At 43.2% G+C, this 27,152-nt stretch overlaps 1 protein-coding gene across 1 annotated transcript; it reads left to right on the top strand.

Annotated features, from left to right (window-relative positions):
• Window positions 1-1,544: 1,544 nt before the first annotated feature.
• hsdl2 (hydroxysteroid dehydrogenase like 2) lies at window positions 1,545-26,787 on the top strand. Its single transcript, XM_034192483.1, has 11 exons — window positions 1,545-1,740; window positions 16,726-16,889; window positions 19,500-19,598; window positions 19,678-19,792; window positions 23,920-24,023; window positions 24,110-24,208; window positions 24,289-24,483; window positions 24,585-24,656; window positions 25,915-26,052; window positions 26,206-26,334; window positions 26,468-26,787. The coding sequence occupies exons 1-11, from the start codon at window positions 1,724-1,726 to the stop codon at window positions 26,581-26,583; spliced, it is 1,248 nt and encodes a 415-aa protein (XP_034048374.1). The 5' UTR covers window positions 1,545-1,723; the 3' UTR covers window positions 26,584-26,787.
• Window positions 26,788-27,152: the final 365 nt, after the last annotated feature.

The following is a 27,152-nucleotide window of genomic DNA, read 5'->3' as shown; positions in this document are numbered from 1 at the left end:
AGCACTAACGGTCCGGAGCCAGAAGCTGTTCGGACCCAAGGACCCCGCCGACACCCCCCAGGTGGCCGCAACAAACCGAGTCTGTGAAAGAAGGAACCATTATGTGAGTCCACACTCTACACACAGAGAGAACACTTAAAGGTGTACAAACAGCAAACACTTCCTGGCTTGATTACTAATCAGCTTCCCAACCTGCAGGCATGGAACATCCAGTTCACAAAACTCCACTGCAGTGGAAGCCGATACATGACTAACATACAGCTCAATATAATAAAGGTGTGAGGGACACCACATTTACTGACTGTATAAATGTTAGTCACAAAATCTAACGTACCTCAGGAAGTGTGCTGACGAGCGTGAGACCTCACCCCCTCCTCTTTCACAGACCGTGCATCAAACCCTGGACGTTCTCTGCATCCACTGATGATGAGATGGCTCCCGAGACGACGATCTCACCCGTCTGGTCACAAGGTCGAGTCTCTGGCAAATACACACTGTATACTCCAGTCTTAAATGCCACCATGTTCCAATCCATATAGATGCACCTCAGCTGTGAGTCCTGACGAGCCGCAGGTGATCAGGGTGAGGTCCTGATAACCTCAGCAACACAGCCACTCAGTCCCAAATGCAAGCCACCTGGAAGGAAAAACAAAAGACAGAAACAAAAAGGCAGCCAGGCCCCCCAGCCATACAACAAATTTATGTAAATAAATTCCAAAACATATTCAGTGACTTGGAGATGTTCATGTATCCATCCCCTGACTTGTCTAAAGAAAACTGGCAATAAAGCTGAATTAGCTAATGCTAATTCTTTAGTTTTGTTGTTTATGGACCTGAAAAATAACAACAAACAATAAAACAAAAGAAACATTTCATAGAATGTCTAATACATCCTCCTGTCCTGTGGCGGCGGTAGTGCACTTTTGTTTGTAAAGAAGACCCCCCCCCACACACACACACACTTTCTGTTTAATAAAATATATGGATGATACTTGCCGGCGGCCATCTTACCACTCCCTTTGTCTCTAACCATTTGTGGCATAGAGCTAAACAAATACTAGGGTGGATATCATTAATATAATTAAGGCAAAGCCTTGGACACACTCACTCGATGTTCGGTATGAGTAACCAGTAATGTAACATGGAGCAGAAAACACAGGGGATGCATGGGCCAGGATTTTAATACCTGCATTTGCCGGGCCTGTTATGAGAGACCATCTGCACCACCCAACCCGCAAAAGCTATGCACGATTTACAACCTGACCCCAACCCACAGAAAGGAAAAAAAAAGCCAGAGAGTCTAAAAGACATACACACACACATACACAGATTTTAAAAGCTGTAAACACCATTGTACTTGTGCAAAATAGTTTTTGTAGTATCTGCTACGCCCACCAGGGGGGTGGATTTGTGTATTGTGGAGTGTTGTGTTGCTGTCGCCACAGCGGGGTGTCGAAATCCCACAACAATCCCCTCCCAAGATGGCTGGCGGGGAAACGCACTTAATGTCCGCTCTAATCTTTATTCAGTTATAAAGGGAGTGGAAATATGGCCGACCACGGCTTTTGCTAGATCCACGTTGAATGATCCAAAATATTTTTTGCAACCGTTCATGGGCCACAGTGGAAGTAGGTGAAAGGTGAAGAAGAAGACGCCTCCTGCTTTTTCAGCTTCGTTTGTCTTCAAACCTTTCTGTCATTGTTTATTTTCACTTGGAGTCAGAATGCTGCCGAATACTGGGTACGTGCACACGGTTGTTAGCGAACTAGCTTCTAAGTTCAGAACTCCATTAAGTGTTTACCCCAGACTCAGAGCTTCCACACGGAAACTGGGGTTTGGACAAAAAAAAAGTCCTGCTTAAGTTGACTATTGGTGCCGAATCGGTTTTCTGATCTCCCTCTTACAGAAAATACGTAGTTAACTTCGGCCGCGTTACCGTGTAGCCCTGAAGGAAGGAACTTTACCCAGTATTTTTTTTCCGTGAAATTTCACAATGAGCGAACACAGTAGAACCTGCTGATTTTTTTTTGGCAGTTCGCAGTTTAATCGTTTTTTTTTCTTCCCGTATCAGAATTTCATCAGTCTTTCATTTTGGTGCCATTTGTTCAGGTGTCATGTACTAAAATTAAAGAATTTTGAAAAACGTGGTAGAGGAGGAGGAGGAACGAAGCGGTCCCAGTTAGGCCAGCAAAATAATTAAAATAGCATGGAGACCCATCTGCACATCCCTGCTAAAAGAACACATACACTTAATTCTGATAGCAACAAAAAGATTAAAATGCACACATAAGGTGTAGTAAGTCATAAAGTGTCAAGTCAATGGTGCACACGTCTTCAGAGACAACAGATGTTGCACAGTGAATAGGTATCATGTGGCAGAGTTTATGAGCTGAACAGCCACAGGGAGGAAGCTGTTCTTCAGCTTGGTGGTCCTAGATCTGATGCTGCGCAGCCTTCTGACTGGGGGGGGCAAACAGTCCATTTGCAGTGTGGGAGGTGTCCATGATGCTGACAGCCCTGCTTCTGGATCTGGTGGTGTATATGTTGTTTATTGCAGGGAGACTGTTGGTGATCTTCAGTGCAGACTTGACCACCCACTGCAAGGCCTTCCTGTCTGCAGCAGAGCTGGGGCCTCATGTACAAAGACTTCCTACTGAAATATGGCATACGCACAAAAATATTCAGATGTATCAAAGTGTGCGTACGCATGGATCCAAGCATGTTCTGTTTGTACATCCCATTGAATGTGAAACTAAGCGCACACGCACCAAATTCTGCCATGACCACGCCTCTATTTAAATCTGGTAATCCATGTAAATGGGCCCTGGAGCTGGGATTCCCCAAGCTGTCACATCAAACATGAACACAGAAAAGAATTTATACCAAGTGTGTGCTACAGATGCCTGGAAATTATGTGGAGACATGCACTTGTACACTGTTAAATGGAATAATCATGAAAGTGGAAAATGTTCATTTTGTGTGTGTGTGTGTGTGTGTGTGTGTGTGTGTGTGTGTGTGTGTGTGTGTGTGTGTGTGTAAGGCCATAAATGCTGTTGGCTGAGAACACCACACACACTTAAGTAAAAAAACGTGAGGTGCCCCACCAGTGACAGTGTGACATTCACAATTTTACGCACGTTTATTGACATACTGAATACAAGGAGACGATCTGTTAAGAAGCTCTGCTGCTCCACTCTGACCATCAGAAGAAGAAAACACATGGATAATAACAACCAACATATTTGAATGCGCACATGCCCAAATGTGCCCGCACTGGTTTTCGTTCAGAACAGTTACACTAATACACCATTTACACAGCAAACAGCCACCCATCGTGCACTGTGCTAGCCTCCAACCTGATGTACATTTGCGCATCACATATGATATGAACATTGATGGAATGAAATTGCTTCCTATTAACAAAAACAAATTCATCATATGATGGCACCTTTGTGTGTGCAGTCAGTAGCTCTGATTATATTCGGGGAAAACTGCTCTCTCTGCAAATTGTACTTTAATGTTGGAATGTGATGTACCTGGATGACATTCGGATGATTGCATTCCACATAGTTGGCATGGCGCAGCGCAAGGTTGACTGACACATAGTGACGTGTACATCAGTGACACACTGATGTACACGTCACTCTGATGACTTCTTGTTTCCACGCTATTAACAGTGTCACAGTATCACCTCTACGTGTCGGCAGTGGAACAACAGCAGCAGAAACATGCATATGTCAGCCACGATTTCTGCGTGACACATTGCACATTTCCATGGTCATTTCACTTTTGATACATCTGAACATTGGTGTGGAGATGGACATACACCACGTTTTTATGCGTACACATGCTTTGTACATGAGGCCCCAGTACCTCACAAGAGGTGAGGATGCTTTCCACTGCACACCAGTAGAAGGATATGAGGGCTGTGGTGCCCAGTCCAGACTCCTCAGGAAGTACAGCCATTGGTGGGCCTTTTGTAATCAAGCTGTTGCAGTTGGTGTTCCAGGTGAGGTTACTGTTGATGTGCACCCCCAGGTATTTAAAATGGGACAATTTCTACCTCCGCACCCCGTGTGCAAAGGGGTGGAGGGTAGTGCCTGGTGGCTTTCCTGAAGTCCACAATCATCATCCACACGCTGATGATAGAAGATGCATACTCATCCAGATCCACCTCTCCAGTAGTTGTTCTTGCTGCCTCCATGAAGATATGCCAGTCGGTGCTCCTAAAGCAGTCATCAGGGACACACCATGATTGTCTTTTGTGGTTTTTGTTTTTATATACACACACACAGTCTACCGCCCCGGGTCTTCCCTGACAGATGATTCCGGTCAGCTCAGTGGAGTAGCATTCTGCTAATTTGGAATACAGAGTCTGGCATCTTGATGTTTAGCCATGTTTCCATCAGCAGAAGTGCACGGCAGTTCCTCATCACCTGGTACATGTTTATTCACAGTTGTAGAAAGTCCACTTTGTTGTGTAGTGCACGCACATTGGCTACAAAGTTCCTCTTGCCTCTAGGCTGCTCTGTGTTGCTACTCCACACCACTGATCTTGGCAGCTTCATCCTGCCCACCTCCAATCTCAGGTTCTTTGGTAATTCTTCCTGATTTCTGCTACTGATTTCACAAAGTTTAAGTCTTCTGTACAGTTGTAGCCATAGCAGGGGTGGTGGCCAAGTGGTTAATGTGCTTGGTTTCAGTTCAGAAGGTTCCGGGTTCAAATCCCACCCCTGCCACATTTCTCCATGTAATGTGGAGTTGCGTCAGGAAGGGCATCCGGCGTAAAACCTGTGCCAGTTCAACATGCAGATCCACCTTGGATTTGCTGTGGCGACCCCAAGTGCAAACAAGGGAGCAGCCGAAGGGACTTACTTTTACAGATTGTAGCCATGCTGGAATTGTCATCCTGAGATTACATTCATATTTCTTTCTTATATTATTTCCCAATTGTTAGTCTGGACCCAGTGACGTATCACATCCCAGCTATTGTTCCAGGTCAATTGTTAGTCCGAATCCAATGGCGCATCACGTCCCTGCTATTGTTCCGGGTCAGCTGCTGTGGAACATGCGGATGTACAAACACTTTGGATCAAAGACAGTCGAGATTTGTATACTGACTGTTCTAAACCCAAAACTCCATTTCCCTGACTAGGGTTGGAACAACATGCTAGCTCCACAATTGAATACTTAATTATATACTAATTATGTAGAAATTAATCTGTGGTGAATGATTAACTTTAAATAATCTAATTATTTCAAAGTGTAAATTGTAATTATTGATGTTAATCATTTTCTTATTTGTATATTTTATAAATTGTTTATGATTCTGACCAACCAGTCAACATGTTTTGTGGACTTGGAAAAGGCATACGACCAGGTCCCTCGAGGTGTCCTGTGGGGGTGCTGTGGGAGTATGCGGCCCATGAACCGCTGCAACACGCAATTCAGTCTCTATACAACCAAACTAGGAATTATATCCACATTCTTGGCATTTCATCAGACCTGTTCTCAGTGGGTGTTGGACTCCACCAGGACTGCCCCTTGTCACCAATCCTGTTTGTGATGTTCATGGACATGATTTCAAAGCCCAGTCAGGGACCAGAGGGTGTCCAATTTAGTGACCTCAGAGTTGCATCTTTGCTTTTTTAGATGATGTGGTTCTGTTGGCTTCATCAGGCAATGAGCTCCGATGTGCACTGAGCAGGTTTGAGGCCAAGTGTGAAGCAACTGGGATGAGAATCGAGCACTTCGAAATCTGAGACCACGGTCCTCTGTCTAGAAATTGTGGATTGTCCACTCTGGGTCAGGGGAGAGTTATTACCTCAAATAGAGGAGTTTAAATATCTCTAGGTCTTGTTGATGAGTGGAGGTAAGTTGGAGTGTTAGGTCGATATATTGATTGGGGCTGTGTCTGATTTCTGGATGCTGTGGTGGACTGTCATGGCGAATAAATATGAGCCAGAAACCAAGAATCTGAATTTATCAGTCAGTTTATACTCCTAAAGTCACTTATGGTCATGAACTTTGGGTAATGACCAAAAGAAAAAACTCACGGATACAAGTAGCACAAATGAGGATGTCTGGTCTTACACTGGGACAGGTTGAGAAGCTCAAATATCAGGGGTGGACTCGAGTAGAGCTGCTGCTTCTTTGCATCAAATCAAAGTGAGCCAGCTGAGATGGTTTGAAAATCTGGTGATAATGCAGGCCCCATGCTACGATTATAACGATATGCGATGTATTGCTCCACCCCTATCACTGGCAAATAATTACATTTATGCATTTGGACAAAACTTTTCTTTGGAGTGACTTTGAAAACAAGAATTATTTTTCCTGCTTTCAAGTCATATGTGCAGCAAACTTGCAGAACAGGAAAACCAGGACAGACACATGAAAACGAAGTGGTTCACAAGGTGTCGGAGACACTTTTGGTTGCTGGTTGCTGTCAGATTTTTCACACAGTGATGCAGGTCTGATGAGTCTTTGCAGCAGCAGAGGTGTGAAAGTAACATAATTAAATTGAAGTGATTAAATATACAGTGAGGAAAATAAGTATTTGAACACCCTGCGATTTTGCAAGTTTTCCCACTTAGAAATCATGGAGGGGTCTGAAATTTTCATCTTAGGTGCATGTCCACTGTGAGAGACATAATCTAAAAAAAAAAATAAATAAATCGGAAATCACAGTGTAAGTATGTCCCTTCGGCTGCTCCCTTGTTTGCATTCGGGGTCGCCACAGCAAATCCAAGGTGGATCTGCATGTTGAATTGGCACAGATTTTACTCTAATAATTTATTTGTATGTTACTGCTGCAAATAAGTATTTCAACACCTGCCAATCAGCAGAAATTCTGTCCCTCAAAGACCTGTTAGTCCACCTCTAAAAAGTCCACCTCCACTCCACTTATTATTCCAAATTAGAAGCACCTATTTGAGGTTGTTAGCTGCATAAAGACACCTATCCACCCCACACAATCAGTAAGACTCCAACTCCTAACATGGCTAAGACCAAAGAGCTGTCCAAAGACACCAGAGACAAAATTGTAGACCTCCACAAGGCTGGAAAGGGCTACGGCAATTGCCAAGCAGCTTGGTGAAAAAAGATCAACTGTTGGAGCAATTATTAGAAAATGGAAGAAGCTAAACATGACTGTCAATCTCCCTTGGACTGGGGCTCCATGCCGGATCCCACCTCGTGGCGTAGCAATGATCGTAAGAAAGGTGAGGAATCACCCCAGAACTGAACGGGAGGAGCTGGTCAATGACCTGAAGAGAGCTGGTACCACTGTTTCCAAGGTTACTGTGGGTAATACACTAAGACGTCATGGGTTAAAATCATGCATGGCATAGAAGGTTCCCCTGCTTAAATCAGCACACATCCAGGCTCGTCTTAAGTTTGCCCATGACCATTTGGATGATCCAGAGGAGTCATGGGAGAAAGTTATGTGGTCAGATGAGACCAAAATAGAACTTTTTGGTCTTAATTCCACTCACCGTGTTTGGAGGAAGAAGAATAATACAATAACATGCTTTTGGAGGGCGGTATGCATTTTCAGAGGCCCGACGTCCATGCCCAGTCACCCAAAATGACAGCTATTTGTCCGAGTTAGACGAGGGCGAATAGCTGTCATTGCAGGCGATGGGATGGATGGAGGGACTCAGAAAAATGCATACCGCACGACAACAGCATGTTATTTGCATTATTATCACTTTTTACTGAGATACACAACACGTAACGCGTACATAAAAAGTTGGCTCACTTAAGTTCTGCCTTGTCACCTGGCGCGCGCGCTGCTGTTCAAATTCAGCAGTGCGTCCTCATCAAGCTGGCTGCTTTAGCTGCTGTTCATTGTCGTACTATCCATGAGAAAATCATCCGGAATATCCATATTGGGACCAAAACACACTTCTCGCCTTTTCATTTTTTCCTCTGCGGACAGTTCTTGGGCTGCGTGCCATATGATGTCATTTGTTTAAGCACAGCGGGCGGGTATAGCCAGATACCGTCAATGTAAATCTATGATACCGGCCTAGCAACGCCCCGGTAAAGTGATAATAATGCTGAGTACCATCCCAAAAACACCGTCCCTACTGTGAAGCATGGGGGTGGAAGCATCATGCTTTGGGGGTGTTTTTCTGCACATGGGACAGGATGACTGCACTGTATTGAGAGGATGACCGGGGCCATGTATTGCGAGATTTTGGGGAACAACCTCCTTCCCTCAGTTAGAGCATTGAAGATGGGTCATGGATGGGTCTTCCAACATGACAATGACCTGAAGCACACAGCCAGGATAACCAAGGAGTGGCTCCGTAAGAAGCATATCAAGGTTCTGGAGTGGCCTAGCCAGTCTCCAGACCTAAACCCAATATAAAATCTTTGGAGGAGCTCAAACTCCGTGTTTCTCAGCGACAGCCCAGTAACCTGGCTGATCTAGAGAAGATCTGTGTGGAGGAATGGGCCAAAATTCCTGCTGCAGTGTGTGCAAACCTGGTGAAAAACTAAAGGAAACGTTTGACCTCTGTAATTGCAAACCAAGGCTACTGTACCAAATATTAACATTGATTTTCACAGGTGTTGAAATACTTATTTGCAGCAGTAACATACAAAAAATTATTAAAAAATCATATATTGTGATTTCCAGATTTGTGTTTTTTTTTTTTTTTTAGATTATCTCTCTCACAGTGGACATGCACCTAAGATGAAAATTTCAGAGCCCTCCGTGATTTCTAAGTGGGAGAACTTGCAAAATCACAGGGTGTTAAAATACTTATTTTCCTCACTGTACATGTGAGAGGAAAATACCATTGAGCAGTTATCCATAACAATACCCAACTGGGGCAGCACCATGTCTTAGCAATTAGCACTGTTGCCTCACAGCAAGAAGGTTATGAGATTACTTCCCAACTGGTCCTTTCTGGGTGGAGTTTGCATGTTCTCCCTGTGTTTGTGTGAGATCCCTCTGGGTGCTCTGGCTTTCTCCCATTTCCACAGACACGCAGGTTAAGTGAACTGGTGACTAAATGGGCCGTACGTGTGCGAGTATGAATGAGTTTGTTTGTCTGTTTGTATGTGGCCCTGCGATTGACTGGTGTCCTATGAACCCCTCCTCACACCCAGTGGCTGCTAGGATAGGCTCCAGGTCCCCCTCCCGGACCCATGATTGGAGTAAGCTGGTATAGAAAATGAATGAATGAATACTTACCTGGTGGACATGGATGCAGCTGGTGATCCAAATGGAATGTGGGAGTGTTTCTGCAACCAGACCCTGAACGTTGCATAGTCGATACGCGGCATTACGTAACTCTAAGTTGGCCCGGTGTGAAAGGGGCTTAAGCAGTGGGTCAGCTTGAGGTTTCTTCCTCGGCATCATCAGAAGGAGTTTTTCTTTACCACTGTCACCTGTGTGCTTTTTCTAGGGGTTGGTAAGGTTACACTTTACTCGTGTGAAGCGCCTTGTGGCAGCTTTGTTGTGATTTGGCACTGTATAAATGAAATAAGTTGAACATGACGCCTGGCATTCATGCCAAAGAGTTCAATCTTTGTCTCATCAGACCAGAGAATTTTGTTTCTCATGGTCTGAGAGTCCTTCAGGTGTCTTTTGGCAAATACCAGGCAGGCTGCCATGTGCCTTTTACTAAGGAGTTGCTTCCATCTGGCCATTCTGCTACACAGGCCTGATCGGTGGATTGCTGCAGAGATGGTTGTCTTTGTGGAAGGTTCTCCTCTCTATACAGTGGAATGCTGGAGCTCTGAGAGAGTGACCATCAGGTTGTTGGTTGTTGGTCATTTCCCTGACTAAGTCCCACTTGTCCCTCAATTGCTCAGTTTCGACGGACGGCCAGCTCTAGGAAGAGTCCTGGTGGATCTGAACTTCTTCCATTTACAGATGATGGAGGCCACTGTGCTCATTGGGGCCTTCAAAGCAGCAGAAATGTTGCTGTACCCTTTCCCAGATTTGTGCCTTGAGACAATTCTGTTTCGGAGGTCTACAGACAATTCCTTTGATTCATGCTTGGTTTGTGCTCTGACATGCAGTGTCAACTCTGGGACCTTAACGTATACAGGTGTGTGGCTTTCCAAATCTTGTCCAATCAACTGAAATTGCCCCAGGTGGACTTCAGTTAAGCTGTAGAAACATGTCAAAAATGATTTGTGGAAACAGGATGCACCTGAGTCAATTTATGCTTCATGGCAAAGGCCTGGAATACTTATATACACGTGATTTCTTTTTTTTTTTTTTTGTAATGAACTTGCAAAAATCTCAAAGTTTTTTACATTGCCATTATGGGGTATTGTGTGTAGAATTGGTCGGGTGCAGAGAGGACTGGGTGGCAGTCGAGGGCGGGTGGCCCGGCGGCCCGGTCCGCGCTCACAGTCTCTGGTTGTTGGGACGTGGAACGTCACCTCGCTGGGGGGGAAGGAGCCTGAGCTTGTGCGGAAGGTTAAGAGGTACCGACTAGAGATAGTCAGGCTCACCTCCACACACAGCTTGGGCTGTAATACCCAACTCCTGGAGAGGGGCTGGATGCTCCACTTTTCTGGTGTTGCTCACGGGGAGAGGTGGCGAGCTGGGGTAGCATTGCTTATTGCTCCCCAGCTCAGTCGCCATGTGTTGGAGTTCACCCCGATGAATGAGAGGGTTGTGTCCCTATGCCTTCGGGTTGGGGACAGGTCTCTCACTGTTGTCTCGGCTTATGGGCCAAGCAGCAGTGCAGAGTACCCAACCTTCTTGTAGTCTCTGGGAGGGGTACTAGATAGTGCTCCGACCAGGGACTCCATTGTTGTCCTGGAGGACTTCAACGCCCACGTGGGCAGCGACAGTGAGACCTGGAGGTGCGTGATTGGGAAGCACGGCCTCCCCGATCTGAACCAGAGTGGTGTTCAGTTGTTGGACTTCTGTGCCAGTCACAGTTTGTCCATCATGAACACCATGTTCAAGCACAGGGGTGTCCATAAGTGCACATGGCACCAGGACACCCTGAGCCGGAAGTCGATGATCGACTTTGTAGTCATATCATCTGACCTTCGACCACGTGTCTCGGACAGTCGGGTAAAGAGAGGGGCTGAGCTGTCAACCGATGACCACCTGGTGGTGAGTTGGATCCGCTGGGAGGGGATGAAGCCGGTCAGACCTGACAGGCCCAAACATATTGTGAGGGTCTGCTGGGAATGACTGGCGGAATCCCTCTGTCAGGGAAGACTTCAACTCCCACCTCCGGGAGAGCTTCTCCCAGATCCCGGGGGAGGTTGGAGACATTGAGTCAGAGTGGACCATGTTCTCCACCTCCGTTGTCTATGCGGCCTCCTGCAGCTGTGTTCGCAAGGTCTCTGGTGCCTGTTGCGGTGGCAATCCCCAAACCCGGTGGTGGACGCCGGAAGTAAGGGATGCCGTCAAGCTGAAAAAGGAGTCCTACTTGTCTTTGTTGGTAGGTGGGACCTCGTTGGCAGCTGACCGGTACCGGCATGCCAAGCATGCTGCAGCCTGTGCGGTTGCAGAGGCAAAAACTCGGGTCTGGGAGGAGTTCGGAGAGGCCATGGAGGAGGATTATCGGTCGGCCTCGAAGAAATTCTAGAAAACCATCCGACACCTCAGGAGGCGGAAGCAGCTCTCCGCCAACACTGTCTATAGTGCGGGTGGGGAGTTGTTGACCCTGACTGGGGATGTTGTTGGGCGGTGGAAGGAATACTTCGAGGATCTCCTCAATCCCATCGTCACGTCTTCCGAAGAGGAAGCAGAGACTGGGGACACAGAGGCGGACTCGTCCATCACTAGGGATGGGTATCGAGAACCAGTTCCTTTCGGGTATCGCTAAGAAATGATTCGATCCACCGACATCAATAAGCTTTTTGCTTAATGATTCTGTTATCAGTTCTTCAGAGTGGCCGTTATTGTCAGGAAAATGATCATTTCTCTACATTGATTACAGACCCTGCAGCGGGTCTGTAATCAACTTTTTTGCAGCGTGACTTTGCTTTGAACCTTGAACCAATCGAAGCAGTGGTTCGCAGATTGAAGCAGTGCTTTGATCTATTGCTTTGTTTATTCTTTCTTTCTTTCGCTTAATTTTCCCCCGCTAAAACCCTAAAGAGCATACGTCTGTGAGTATTATTTACCTTTTTTATGTTAAACCGACCTGTTATGGTGTTCTGAAACAGTTGATAGATGTATTTTATAACTTAAAAACGGGAGCGATGCTAATGCATTAGCATGTCTATTGCATTTTCAATGTTAAAAGTTAGCATTAAGCAGTTGCAGCTGTCATCACGTTCGGGTGCATTTGTTTTCAAATTGTAATATTTTTTAAATTTATTTTTGTTTATATATTAATAATCTAATGATTATTATATACAATTTTAGAGAAAGAGACAAAAAGAACCTGAATAGAAACACAACAGAAAATATAAAACCAACTAACAATGAACATACATAAATAAATAAATACATACATACAGAAATAAATAAGTGTTTCCTGTGAACACCTAGTGACTCTTACACCTCCATTTCATCACTGACTTATTTAAGTTTAATGACAGTTTGTTTCAGTCAAACCATATTTTCAGTGTTAATTTCTTCAGTGATTTCCTCCAGAACTATCTGCCAAGCTAGAAAACTGCTGCATCCTAGTTAAGGGTAGAATACTACTGGAATGAATTTGAATAAGTTTTTTTTTTTTTTTTCTCTCACCTAAATGGATGCTGCACTCACTCCAGTTTATCGTCCAGTTTATTGAAACATTTTCATGCAGGTGGTGTTGGGGGGTAATTTTGGGTTTCAGCTTTTTTGTTTTTCACCACTTTCATCCCTGAATATGTCAATCGTGAGTTACTTTTGTGCGGATTAAAGTTACTAACTGGGACTCCTGTCTTGTTGCGAGAAAGAAACGAGAATCATCCTCCGTTCTGCTCACACAGCTCCAAATGCTGCACGGCTCTCTGCCGAGTCAAGTTATAATGATAGAGTCCAGTTGGAATTAATAACTTCAAAGCGAAACACCGTTTTGTTTATTTTTATTTATGTCCAGAGATCAAGGTACAGTGACCAATTTCATATTTGAGCGCCTTGGGGCAACTGTTTGTTGTGATTTGGCGCTATATAAGAAAAAAAGTTGATTGATTGATTGATTGATATTTATTTACTTTAACACTCAGTGAAATACATAGAAAACCTGTAAAGCCTACTTTTAGTACAAAATTCACAAGGTATCGATAAGGGAACCGATAACGAATCGGATTGATAAGCAGAATCGATAATGGCATCGATATCGATAAAATCTTATCAATACCCATCCCTGTCCATCACCCAGGCTGAAGTCACCGAGGTGGTCAGAAAGCTCCTTGGTGGCAAGGCTCCTGGGGTGGACGAAATCCGTCCTGAGTATCTTAAATCTCTGGATGTTGTGGGACTGTCCTGGTTGACACATCTCTGCAACATCGCGTGGCAGTCGGGGACAGTACCCCTGGATTGGTAGACCGGGGTGGTGGTCCCTCTGTTTAAGAAGGGGGAGCGGAGGGTGTGTTCCAACTACAGGGGGATCACACTCCTCAGCCTCCCCGGTAAGGTCTATTCCAGAGTGCTGGAGAGGAGAATTCGACCGAAAGTCAAACCTCGGATTCAGGAGGAGCAGTGTGGTTTTCGTCTTTGTCACGGCATACTGGACCAGCTCTACACCCTCCATCAGGTGCTCGAGGGTTCATGGGAGCTCGCCCAACCAGTCCACATGTGTTTTGTGGATCTGGAGAAGGCATTTGACCGTGTCCTTCGAGGCGCCCTGTGGGGGGGTGCTCCGGGAGTACGGGGTCCGGGGTCCTATAATGGACAGAATTTCTAGGCGCAGCCAGGGTGTAGAGGGGGTCAGGTTTGGGAACCATGGAATCTCATCTCTGCTGTTTGCGGATGATGTGGTCCTGTTGGCTTCGTCAAACCAGGACCTTCAGCGTGCACTGGGGCGGTTTGCAGCTGAGTGTGAAACGTCCGGGATGAAGCACAGCATCTCCAAATCCGAGGCCATTGTTCTCGACCGGAAAAAGATGCCTTGCCCTCTTCAGGTCGGTGGGGTGTCTTTGCCTCAGGTGGAGGAGTTTAAGTATCCCAGGATCTTGTTCATGAGTGAGGGACTGATGGAGCAGTCTGGGTTCATGTCGATGGAGGTAATGGTCTAAAGTAGTGGTTAAAGTAGTGGGCTTGTGACCAGAGGATCCTCTGTTCAAATTGTTAGTGTGTAACCTTCTACCTTGTGGAGTACAACACATAAAGATATTATGACCCCTTTAATCTGAGTTTTTACCTTGTCGCATGTTGGAACGGACCTTTTAACACTGTATTTAACTGAAAACCTGAAATACCAACATGGTTGGAGCGGAATTATTTACTTCTGTTAAATACCTGTGAACCCAAACATCAGACATGTGAACAGCAAAAACTATTTACCTTAGGTCACACACTCTGCGTCTGTTGATAAGGAAGAGGCAACCACATTTCAGATCAGTTTTTTAGCCAACCTCGTCAGATCAACCTCCGTCTGAGGGTTTAATAACAGGCTGAGTAAAAAAAAACACAAAAAAACCAGAAATACAAAGGCACAGAATTTTGCTGGTCCCTGAGTGGTATCTACCTCTCAACCAGCCGTCTGGTGTGGTAGTAGGCAGATAAGAGCTAACGGACCTGGAACCTCCTTTTTGGACCCCTTTAATACTCTGAGTATTTTCCCTATTCCAGACAGTGTTTGGCTAAACTTGGGCGATGTCCTGAGATTTGATTGGTCATCTCCCATCTGGTTCTGGGTATAGTCCTACCCAGGCGCTGCGAAGTCCAGTCGCCTGACTGATGTCCTCACCCGACCCCAGGATACCACTCAGAAAGGAGTCACCTGTGCACCTCCACGACAACCAACCTTCAACTGTCTGCAACCCCCACCATCCCACGGCCAGCCAGACTCTGAGACTGAAACTGCTGACTGATTAAAAAAAAGAAGACATCTGCTTCTAACCTTCACTGGCGCCTTTAGTTTTTTCACCTCCCTATCTGCCTACCAAAACATGGCAACAATTTCAAAAGGTTATATGAGAATACAGCAATTCCTAATGAATATATGGAAATCAAATAAAAGCACTTATAAACTAATTAAAACAACACACATCATATGAAAATAAACAACAAATATTAGTGTAGTTAATATAAAAGCATAAAAGCATTTTGTATCTTTCAAAATCCCCATAAGACTGTAAAATGCCCAAAGTTCAGCACTATGTATGGCGGTACACACTGGTGTGTGTGTGTGTGTGTGTGTGTGTGTGTGTGTGTGTGTGTGTGTGTGTGTGTGTGTGTGTGTGTGTGTGTGTGTGTGTGTGTGTGTGTGTGTGTGTGTGTGTGTGTGTGTGTGTGTGTGTGTGTGTGTGTGTGTGTGTGTGTGTGTGTGTGTGTGTGTGTGTGTGTGTGTGTGTGTGTGTGTAACCACTATAGAAATGCAGTCATTTACGCCCAAGAAGACACCCATCAACCTGTAAGTACTCGATACAAGCAGTACTTCTTTGGAACCTGTGTTGGACACCGCCCCCCACACACACCCTGCCACAAAAAGAAAGGGTTTGATTCAGTTCGTTAGAGTGATCTTGACTTCTGCTGTGCTTCTTTGTGGAATCAATGGATACCCTGATGACAGCACTTGAGAAGCCGAGCGAGGAATCGGAGTGTCTGGGTTTGTGATTGTCCTGTATCCAGACTAATAAGATCCAGGCTTTCAATGACTTCCTGGACTCGTCCATCAGAACTGTCTGTATGTGATGAACGTGTTGAACTTGTATAGACGTTCACTGATCTCAGCAGTGATGTTCATGTCTCTGGATCCTTGGCCTTTGATCCAGAGATGCCTGGGTATGTTGTTGGCGTATCATAAATCAAACAGTGTCATCTGTCATTGCCTTGTAGATATAAGTACACTAACTATACACACAAAAAGTGTTTACCAGCAGGCTAAAGTCATACAAAACACAGTAAGTTTGAATCATATGGCAGTTGAATTAACACCTGTTCCTGTATATGAGGGCTGTTGGCTGACCAGCATTCAGTAATGGAAACAGATGGAAGAAAAAGTTAACACTGAAATGTGTAGGTTGCAGCAATGTTAACAGTAAGGTTAAATATAATGCAATGCTAAAATACCCTCAACGTATGAGCATAAAAATAGGAATGTGACCTTTTGACCTATTAAAATAGGCCAAGGTTAGCCATCTTTGAACTTGTCCAAGGTCTGTGATCCCAAGAATGTTCCCTGTGAATTTGAAGATCCCTGACAGGAATAGGACTGGACTTGAAGCACAGACAGATGGACGCAAGGCCTTTGCAATACCCACTGGCCATATTTTGGCCTTGAGTAAAAACTTTTGACTGTTATGCTGTGGTTTGTCTTCTGCTTTCACACACAAAGATTTATTTTAAAGCCTGAATGTGTTTTTTTTTTTCATATTTTTTGTTTTTTTGTTTTATTCATTTATTTATTTATTTATTTTATTGCCAAAACATGATATGGCCCATCTTAATTATACTAGCAGTTTACATTTTTGTTTCAAGCAAAGTTTACAGTCTGGACACAGAATGGTGTGTGTGTGTGTGTGTGTGTGTGTGTTGTTTTTTTTTACCAGTAGTTCAAAGATGTTTGATTTACAAGTAAAATCAGTAAATTGTCACACTGAAAGAACACCTGAGTATTTTGTGTGTTTCAGGAAGCTAGCTGGCTGCACGCTCTTCATTACAGGAGCGAGTCGAGGTATTGGAAAAGCCATTGCTCTAAAAGCTGCCAGAGATGGTGCCAACATTGTCATTGCTGCCAAGACGACAGACCCACATCCCAAGCTGCCTGGAACCATTTACACAGCTGCTAAGGAAGGTGAGCACTGAATGTGCTAACGTGCTAACTGCTACAACGCACCCACTACCAATTACACCGCCAGTAAACGGATTGCCATCCAGGACCTAAGGTGGTTTCATGTTGTCGTGGATGTGGTGAACTGCTTATAGTGCTTTACAATGATACGTCACATTCACTCACTCACAAGCGGATCTCAGGGTTAGTGTTTGGTCCTGGATAAAAGTCTGGACAGAGCAGGTGGGGGTGCTTCTGGTCTGACTGTCAGATCTATCTTTATTTATTTATTTAGTTGAGTTGAAAGTGAAACTGGATTATTTGGGGTGTCCTAAAAACAACAGACTAAGGCCGGGTTCACACAGCAGGATAATTAGGCCGATATCGGACCCGATCTTCCCCTTCCAACAATCTTAAGGAAGCCCCGACAATCGTGATGACGCTAAAGATAATCTTATCAGATATTCCTCCCTTGTGTGGTGTGTTAAGAGCGCTCTGATCTGCTCGGAAGGACGTCAGGAACGCTCCGATCACACATCAGGGATATTCAACATGAATTTTTTTGGCCCGATATCGCAGTGTGTGTTGTGTCCTCCGACCACACCGTGCACACAGCCTGCTGAATATGACGTGCAGCCAATTGGAAAGCGAGGTGACGGACCTACAGAGAGGAAAATAAAATCAAAACAGCTGTTCTGACTTACCAGAAAGTCTGGTGGTCACGCTGTCTCCACTCCTTTAAAGAACACCTTTTCTTTTTCTTTTTGTATCATTTTTCCCCTCTGTTTTAAATAGTCCACAAAGTACCTCCGTTTGTTTACTCTGAAGTCACGTTTACTCACGTTTAATCTCAAGAGATTTTGTGAGAGTTCCTGTCTGAGCTGTGAATGTTCATGCGTGAAATATGTTCGACCAAACCTGTCAGATCCATGATATTTTATCTTCACGTGTGTGGTCTCTCAGGTTTTGGAAACCTAAAGATAATTTTAAGATCCTGTCGTGTGAACCAGGCTTAAGATTTACATCTTCAAACATACAGTAGTGTTCAGAATAATAGTAGTGCTATGTGACTTAAAAAGATTAATCCAGGTTTTGAGTATATTTCTTATTGTTACATGCGAAACAAGGTACCAGTAGATTCAGTAGATTCTCACAAATCCAACAAGACCAAGCATTTATGATATGCACACTCTTAAGGCTATGAAATTGGGCTATTAGTAAAAAAAAAAGTAGAAAAGGGGGTGTTCACAATAATAGTAGCATCTGCTGTTGACGCTACAAACTCAAAACTCTTATGTTCAAACTGCTTTTTTAGCAATCCTGTGAATCACTAAACTAGTATTTAGTTGTATAACCACAATTTTTCATGATTTCTTCACATCTGCGAGGCATTCATTTTGTTGGTTTGGAACCAAGATTTTGCTTGTTTACTAGTGTGCTTGGGGCCATTGTCTTGTTGAAACACCCATTTCAAGGGCATGTCCTCTTCAGCATAAGGCAACATGACCTCTTCAAGTATTTTGACATATCCAAACTGATCCATGATACCTGGTATGCGATATATATGCCCAACACCATAGTAGGAGAAACATGCCCATATCATGATGCTTGCACCAACATGCTTCACTGTCTTCACTGTGAACTGTGGCTTGAATTCAGAGTTTGGGGGTCATCTCACAAACTGACTGCAGCCCTTGGACCCAAAAAGAACAATTTTACTTTCATCAGTCCACAAAATATTCCTCCATTTCTCTTTAGGCCAGTTGATGTGTTCTTTGGCAAATTGTAACCTCATTTGCACATGTCTTTTATTTAACAGAGGGACTTTGCGGGGGATTCTTGCAAATAAATTAGCTTCACACAGGTGTCTTCTAACTGTCACAGCATTTACAGGTAACTCCAGACTGTCTTTGATCATCCTGGAGCTGATCAATGGGTGAGCCTTTGCCATTCTGGTTATTCTTCTATCCATTTTGATGGTTGTTTTCCATTTTCTTCCACGTGTCTCTGTTTTTTTTTGTCCATTTTAAAGCATTGGAGATCATTGTAGATGAACAGCCTATAATTTTTTGCACCTGCGTATGTTTTCCCCTCTCCAATCAACTTTTTAATCAAACTACACTGTTCTTTTGAACAATGTCTTGAACATCCCATTTTCCTCAGGCTTTCATGTTCAACAGGTGCTGGCTTCATCCATACATAGGGGACACCTGATTCACACCTGTTTGTTCCACAAAATTGACGAACTGACTGACTCAATGCCACACTACTATTATTGTGAACACCCCCTTTTCTACTTTTTTTTTTTACTAATAGCCCAATTTCATAGCCTTAAGAGTGTGTATATCATGAATGCTTGGTCTTGTTGGATTTGTGAGAATCTACTGAATCTACTGATACCTTGTTTCTCATGTAACAATAAGAAATATACTCAAAACCTGGATTAATCTTTTTAGTCACATAGCACTACTACTATTCTGAACACCACTGTATTCAGCATTAGTTCAAAATAAGTGCTGATTCAGGCAAACTCTCTTACAAACGTCTGTTAACTTGAGCTTATTCTTTGAAATAAGAACTGCTGTCCGCCTGGAAATGCTTTGGGTAATTTTATTTTTACGTGTGGTGTGTCAGTGGAGGCAGCAGGAGGAAAAGCGTTGGCATGTGTGGTGGACATTCGTAATGAACAGCAGGTTGGCGAAGCTGTTCAGAAAGCTGTGGACATGTTTGGAGGTATAACAGCATGTTTTAAAAAATCTTAGAAAATACTAACTTCAGTGACATAATCACAATGGTTATGTTTGTTTGGCAGGTATTGACATCCTTGTGAACAATGCCAGTGCCATAAGCTTGACAGGAACTCTGGGGACACCCATGAAGAAGGTGGACCTAATGCTGGGAATCAACCTGAGGGGAACCTACCTGACGTACGCCACTTCATATTTCAAAATGATATGAACACCTGAACGTAGCAAGCATCACCTCTTCATCTGGACAAAGTTGGAGGAGGATCTGGAGGTCTTTGGTTAATACTCCTGAGAAGCCAGCCGACAGATGATAGCAGCATATTTATAAAGCTGTTGTTCTGTGGCAGCGGTGGCTCCATCCATCGCACACGTCATTCTCTCTTCAGTCATCCTTGTAGCAAAATTTACAGGTCCTTCACACGGCGCACCAGAATAATGTAGCGAAATTCTAAATTTGTCTCACATGCGGGCACCAAAAATACATGTATCAAAATTACATGCCTCGCAACGGGGGACCATTATACAGTGAGGAAAATAAGTATTTGAACACCCTGCAATTTTGCAAGTTCTCCCACTTAGAAATCATGGAGGGGTCTGAAATTTTCATCTTAGGTGCATGTCCACTGTGAGAGACATAATCTAAAAAAAAAAAAAAACACAAATCTGGAAATCACAATGTATGATTTTTTTAATAATTTATTTGTGTGTTACTGCTGCAAATAAGTATTTGAACACCTGTGAAAATCAGTGTTAATGTTTTCAGTTACAGAGGTCAAACGTTTTTCACCAGGTTTTCACACACTGCAGCAGGGATTTTGGTCCACTCCTCCATACAGATCTTCTCCAAATCTTTCAGGTTTGGAGTTTCAGCTCCCTCCAGGGATTTTCTATTGAGTTCAGGTCTGGAGATTGGCCAGGCCACTCCAGGGCCTTGAAATGCTTCTTATGGAGCCCCTCCTTAGTTGCCCTGGCTGTGTGTTTGGGGTCATTGTCATGCTGGAAGACCCAGCCATGACCCATCTTCAATGCTCTTACTGAGGGAAGGAGGTTGTTTGCCAAAATCTCGCAATACATGACCCCATCCATCCTCCCTTCAATACGGTGCAGTCGTCCTGTCCCCTTTGCAGAAGAGCACCCCCAGAGTATGATGTTTCTACCCCCATGCTTCACGGTTGGGATGGTTTTCTTGGAGTTGTTCTCATCCTCTAAACATGGTAAGTGGAGTTGAGTCCAAAAAGCTCTATTTTGGTCTCATCTGACCACATGATCTTCTCCCATGCCCCCTCTGGATCATCCAGATGGTCACTGGTGAACTTCAAACGGGCCTGGACATGTGCTGGCTTGAGCAGGGGGACCTTGCTGCCCTGCAGGATTTTAAACCATGACAGCATCATGTGTTACTAATGTAATCTTTGTGACTGTGGTCTCAGCTCTCTTCAGGTCATTGACCAGGTCCTCCTGTGTAGTTCTGAGCTTTCTCAGAAGCATCCTTACCCCACAAAGTGAGATCTTGCATGGAATCCCAGACTGAGGGAGATTGACAGTCATCTTGTTTCTTCCACTTTCTAATAAATAATCATAACAGTTGTTGTCTTCTACCAAGCTGCTTGCCTGTTGTCCTGTAGTCCATCCCAGCCTTGTGCAGGTCTACAGTTTTGTCCCTGGTGTCCTTAGACAGCTCTTTAGTCTTGGGTATGGTGGACAGGTTGGCGTGTGATTGATTGAGTGTGTGAACAGGTGTCTTATACAGGTAACAAGTCCAACAGGTGCAATTAATACAGGTAAAGAGTGCAGAATAAGAGGGCTTCTTAAAGAAAAATTAACAGGTCTGTGTGAGCCAGAATTCTTGCTGGTTGGTAGGTGTTCAAATACTTATTTGCAGCAGTAACATACAAATAAATTATAAAAAAAAAAAATACATTGTGATTTCCGGATTTGTTTTTTTTGTTTTTTTTTATATTATGTCTCTCACAGTGGACATGCACCTAAGATGAAAATTTCAGACCCCTCCATGATTTCTAAGTGGGAGAACTTGCAAAACTGCAGGGTGTTCAAATACTTATTTTCCTCACTGTATGTAGTGAAAGCATTGCTAAACTCCCAAATTGAATTAGATTGGCCTAGACCTCATTTAATGGGTCACCAAAATAATTAACAATTTGGGGGTTTAATAATTATTTGATTAGATATTATTCTAATCTCCTTGGGGGCACCACCTATTTGAAGCATAGGTACTTTAATTTAAACATTCATTAATTTATCAGTCTCAAATTAATCAATTTTTATTTACAATTATACAAGAAATGAACAGTTTACTGGCATTTTTGTGGACAGTGATTAAATCAGTTCATTTATGAACACAATTTGCTTACTCATGAGATGTTGAGAGGAGAGATAAAGCTTAAAGACTTTAAGTAAATAAATCTGATTAGAATTTAGTGGTGAAATTTGAAGCCAATTAATTTTAAGAAAATTATTAAACATATGAATATGTTTAAAAAGAAGAAGAAGCCACTTTGCATCCATTGACAACAAAACCCTTTTTCTGGAACCTTTAACTGGGTTACTTAGCTGATCCGTTGAAGAGGTGGTTCGGTCGACCTGTCCGGCCGTCGATATAGGCTCTTTGCAGCGTGCTCACTTGGGTCAGGGGTTAACTCAGTGGTATCCCTGGGTGATCCCAAAGGCTTGTGTTGGCTGGCTTTATCGACAGGATGGCTGCTTGCAGTCAGGTCGTCAGCTCATTGGACCCCAGAGGTGGAAGGCATTTGTTGAAAATGGTTTCTGGTAGCTTTTAAAAAGTTTGTTGGAGCCAGATTAAAAGTCTTTGTGCATTTAGAAAAAAAAGTAAAAACTTTAAAAGCAGCATTGTAAAATTAGCCTACAGAAAAGGAAAGTCACTTTTCTGTAAATTCGCTGTTATTTTGAAAAGTTCAGCTTGGACGTTATCTTAAAAATCCGAAAGACTTGACGCACCTTAAAGCGTCAGGCTATTACTTGGTTGAAAGTTTGTCAAATAATAACAATGAATCAATGAAGCCACGCGGTAGCTTTAGCTTAGCTTAGCATGGGGTCTTGTTGACCCAAAATTAAAATTAAGCGTTTAAAGAGAAGCGGGAAGGCAGGCAGAAGAGCGCTCCAAGCGCGAGAGGCGAGAGAGAGAGAGACTGTTCTAACTTTTTAAAGGGGACTTGCGTCATAAACGCTGCCCATTCAGGGTGTGTAATTTCACAGAAACGTCATGTGTTCAGAAGGGCAGACAAAAATGATTCAATTATTAAAACACATTAACTATTTTGGTGTACTATTTGTTCTAAGACACTCGAATGGATACACATTAATAGTCACTTAAACACTCCATTTGGTTAAAACAGAATATTTTACCATCAACATATTGATAATGCAGAAAGATCACACTTAAACACACAACAGTTAACAAGGAACACGTCAATAAAATGGAATGATTATATGCAAAGCATTTTGTTTGATTAATCAAAACAGACACATTAGAAGTTTTTATATATGAATAAAAGAATACTGATGCATTTTTTTATTTTAAGTAAATGTCTTGTCCTTCACTTAGACCTAAAGGTAATAGCTGGTTGTCAAGGCTCAAAGTTTTATGGCCATGTCTTATCATGGGGGGAGGCCTCTTGCATTGTCTGGAGAGTTCTGGCCTTCATGTGAGGCTATTAAGGTGGGTTCTTCAGGCCTGGGAAATTTCAGATTGTGACGTGAAGCCATTATAATGTCATATAATTCGTAGTGACCGAAATTTAACTAATAAAAATGCAAGGGCTCCTTTGAAGAACTCTGAGTTACAATTCTGTTTTGCTGTGGACCAAACTGTGGGCCCACGAGGGATGTCTCCAAGCTTATCTTCAGATCTCTAGATGGACTTAGGAATTTCTCAACTGTGAGTGAAAACACCGTCTCTATCTTTACTTCAAAACTCAGGTTTTTGTTGAGACAGCATTAATGTATTTATTTAATTAGGGCAGATCGAGGCCATGCGCTACATCCTAAATATTAATATGTCTGAACACAGCTGTGTGTAAACCTGAGGACCAGACTTTAGTTGGTGACAGTTTGTCTGAATGTGGGTCAGTGAGAATTATTTTATGGTTTTTGCTGTCATGAGTGGCACCTAAAGTCAGTATTAATGGATTTACTGTGTTATAAATAAACTGTTGGCAAAGATTTATGTTTCTGCTAAAAACATTCCAATGTTTATCACCTGGTGCTGCCGTGCCAGCATTAGTGACCTGTTGCACCTGCGGTGATGACCCAGTGTTCTCTCTATCCAGGTCCAAGCTCTGCATCCCACATTTACTGAAGAGTCGGAACCCACACATCCTGAACCTCTCACCACCGCTAAACCTGAACCCTGTATGGTTCAGAAATCACACAGGTAGCCATAGCAACCAACAGCCACCATTCCATGATACACCTGTGCGCTAACAATGGGTATGTTTTTTTTTTTTGTTTTTTTCCAAGCTTATACAATGGCAAAATATGGCATGTCAATGTGTGTCTTGGGAATGGCTGAAGAATTCAAAGGTCACATTGCAGTCAACGCTCTTTGGCCCAAAACCGGTCAGTGGCTAAACTAATATATTAGCATAGTCCTTGTATCTATGTTAAATTTGTACCTGAGTGGTGTATTGTTGCTGTAGCCATTCAGACAGCAGCGATGGACATGTTGGGCGGTGATGGTGTGTCCAAACAGTGCCGGAAGCCTGAAATTGTGGCTGATGCTGCCTATACCATTCTCTCTCAACCAACTGAATTTACTGGGCACTTCTTGGTGGACGAGGATGTCCTAAAAGATCATGGTGTACATGACATGGAACCCTATGCTGTCCAACCAGGTGACCGCACAAAACCTGAGCTAACACTAGCCCTGCGTGGATGATTGGAGGTCAAAATATCTGTTTTTCGTGATCAAGACTGTCTGCATGTTTCTCGACAGGCCATCCCCTCCTGCCAGACTTCTTCCTAGATGAATCACCAGAAACTCTAGTCCAACAGATGGAGCAACATGGTAAACCCTGCTAATATTACTTCATCCAGCTGGTGCAGAAAGACTGTTCTTTCAGTTATACGACTGTCGGTGCCTTATCGCTGTTTCTCGCAGTTATCACTTCCCATGTCTGTGGGTTGATGGTTCTGATGGACTTTTTTCATGCAGTTTGGTTCTGAACCTCCTTTTCCTTCTAGTCTTTCTTTACCCTCTCCATCTGCCTCCACATAGTCCTTCCCCTCTTTCTTTCCACTGTACTTTCTCTCTCATCACTCTATTATTCATTGTTTCTTCTCTTTAGCTCCAAACCACCTCAACCTTCTTTTCTGGACTTTCTTAGATGTTCTTCCTACTTTGAATTGTTCTTGTCATTTCTTAATTTGTGTAGTTTTGTAACTCCACACAATCTTGATGTTCTCATTTCTTTGCCTGCACTCCCTTTGCTGCCCATGTCACAGCCTCATGTTGTTAATAACCTTACCCTTAAACTTTGCCTTAATTTGTGGGTCATGGTGCTGATCTCTTTTCTCTTATTCCATCGAGCCTGAAGTCTGTGTGTAATTAATGCACCAGATTTTCCATCTTCAGCTCCTATGCAAACTAACTTCTCAGTGCTGGAATTTATTCAACCTAACATTATTCTCCAGTCTTTTGTCTTCCATAGTTGTCCTCCATTCTTCTAGTGTCCTTTCTACTTCCTCCCTTCTAGTGCTGCACAACAGAACATCTGCAGACAGCTGAACTAATCTTTAATCTCAAACGTCAACACAACCGTAACCAGGTGTTACAAGTAAAAAAGATCCCAAGTGCAGACTGATTCTCATTAGATCTTCATCCATGTTCTAAACAATCCCAGACTTTTTTCTGGTCCTCTTCTCTCCCTCATACTCCTCCCAGACCTGTTGACGTGTTCATCAATCAACATCCTGCCTTGTATCTGTTCCCTCTTCTCCTAAACTCTTCCTCACTTCCACAGGTGCCTTTCTAGTCAACAATGCTCCTCAAAGCCTTTTTTGGTTCTTCCTAATCTTTCATCCTACATCCAGTGACTCTTAAGTTTGTCTTTCTGCTCCTGCTTCTTCTAAAATCTCTGAAAATTAAATTTGATTGGGGGGGGATAAATGCAGCATTTCTGTCCAAAACAACAACCCTGATGTAGAAAACAACGTTAGCAGTGTGTGTGTTCACAAATGTGACCGTTTGAATATTTTATATGAATTATCTTTAAAAGCCGCTGAGTGCGCGGTAACCAAACTGAACACTGTGTTCTGGTTGTCAGGGGCAACATCAGCATTTAAACCTCCATCACACGACACCTCCAGAGGACCAATAGAAAGCACATTTGATGTCATCAGAGGAGTCATCAGTGCCGATGTTGTCAAGTCCACACAAGGCGTTTACCAGTTTGACCTGTCAGGTAATCTGTTATTCTAATCAGTAGCCTTTGGGGAGGGTCTGTTAGCATGCTAGTTTACATCAGCGGAGTCTGGGTGAGGGTCTGTTAGCATATTTATTAATCTGCATAAGTCACATCCTGTAAAGCAGATGCACGTGTGTTTTTGGGTGTCAGGAGAACACGAAGGTGTTTGGTTTCTGGATTTGAAGAGTGGGTCGGGCAGTGCCGGGCAGGGCGAGCCACCAGCCAAAGCAGACGTGGTCATGAGCATGGACTCTGCTGACTTCACTAACATGTTCGCTGGTAAGATCTCCCTGGAGTCATATGCAGTCAGAATGCTGGAGATCATTTGGTGTCTGGTCAGAAGTGGAGATAAGGTTCTGTTTTTTGTGGTGGTGGTGGTGTTGCCATAGTGACAGTCATGTCGTCATTTCAGGGAATCTTAAACCCACGATGGCCTTCATGTCTGGGAAGCTGCAGATCAAAGGTGATATGATGCTTGCCATGAAGCTGGAGAAACTGATGAATCGTATGAACAAGGCCAAACTGTGATGCTGAAGCTCCACCTCTGATTTCACCTGCATATGTGACCTTAACAACTTCATTAAGTGACTGACAAAACAGAACAGCTGTAATTATTGATGAAAGATTGAAGTCAAAGAAAACCTTCAGTCACTAATAATCTGCTTTTCTTAAATGACCTTAAAGTAAAAAAAAAAAAACTTACTGAAAACAATTTAGTTAAATTATGTCAATTTGAAAACATTAACAACACTTAAGATTGTTTAAAGCATTTTTTTAGAAGGTTTTAGGTAAAATATTTGAGAGAAAATAGTGACATTTTGTTCTATGTATCAAAAGATTAAAAGAAAGAGATTTTGAAAATCCAGTGTGGACATTAAATAAAGTAATAATATCTATGATGATTAAACTAGTTTCTTTGATGGTTTTAATGTGAAAAGGGTACAATGAAATTAAATGCTGAGACAGTTAACGGCCCAGTCTTTGATTTCGTTTTGCTGAGCCCAACCTATACACTGAAAAAAGAACCAACTTAAAAAGTTGTTTCAATTGGTAACATCTAAATGGATGAAGTTGTTTGAACTTAAGTTAATAAGTTA

Source organism: Thalassophryne amazonica, chromosome 17 (genome assembly GCF_902500255.1).
Source record: "Thalassophryne amazonica chromosome 17, fThaAma1.1, whole genome shotgun sequence".
NCBI classification, from domain to species: Eukaryota; Metazoa; Chordata; class Actinopteri; order Batrachoidiformes; family Batrachoididae; genus Thalassophryne; species Thalassophryne amazonica.
The sequence above is the reverse complement of the archived record's forward strand: the minus strand, read 5'-3'. Positions and strand labels throughout refer to the sequence as shown.

Excerpts from the sequence above, each read along its gene's own strand:
- hsdl2 (XM_034192483.1), top strand. Across the intron at positions 19,599-19,677 it reads AGCTGTGGACATGTTTGGAG|GTATTGACATCCTTGTGAAC; the intron begins GTATAACAGCAT and ends TTTGTTTGGCAG. Across the intron at positions 19,793-23,919 it reads CTGAGGGGAACCTACCTGAC|GTCCAAGCTCTGCATCCCAC; the intron begins GTACGCCACTTC and ends CTCTCTATCCAG.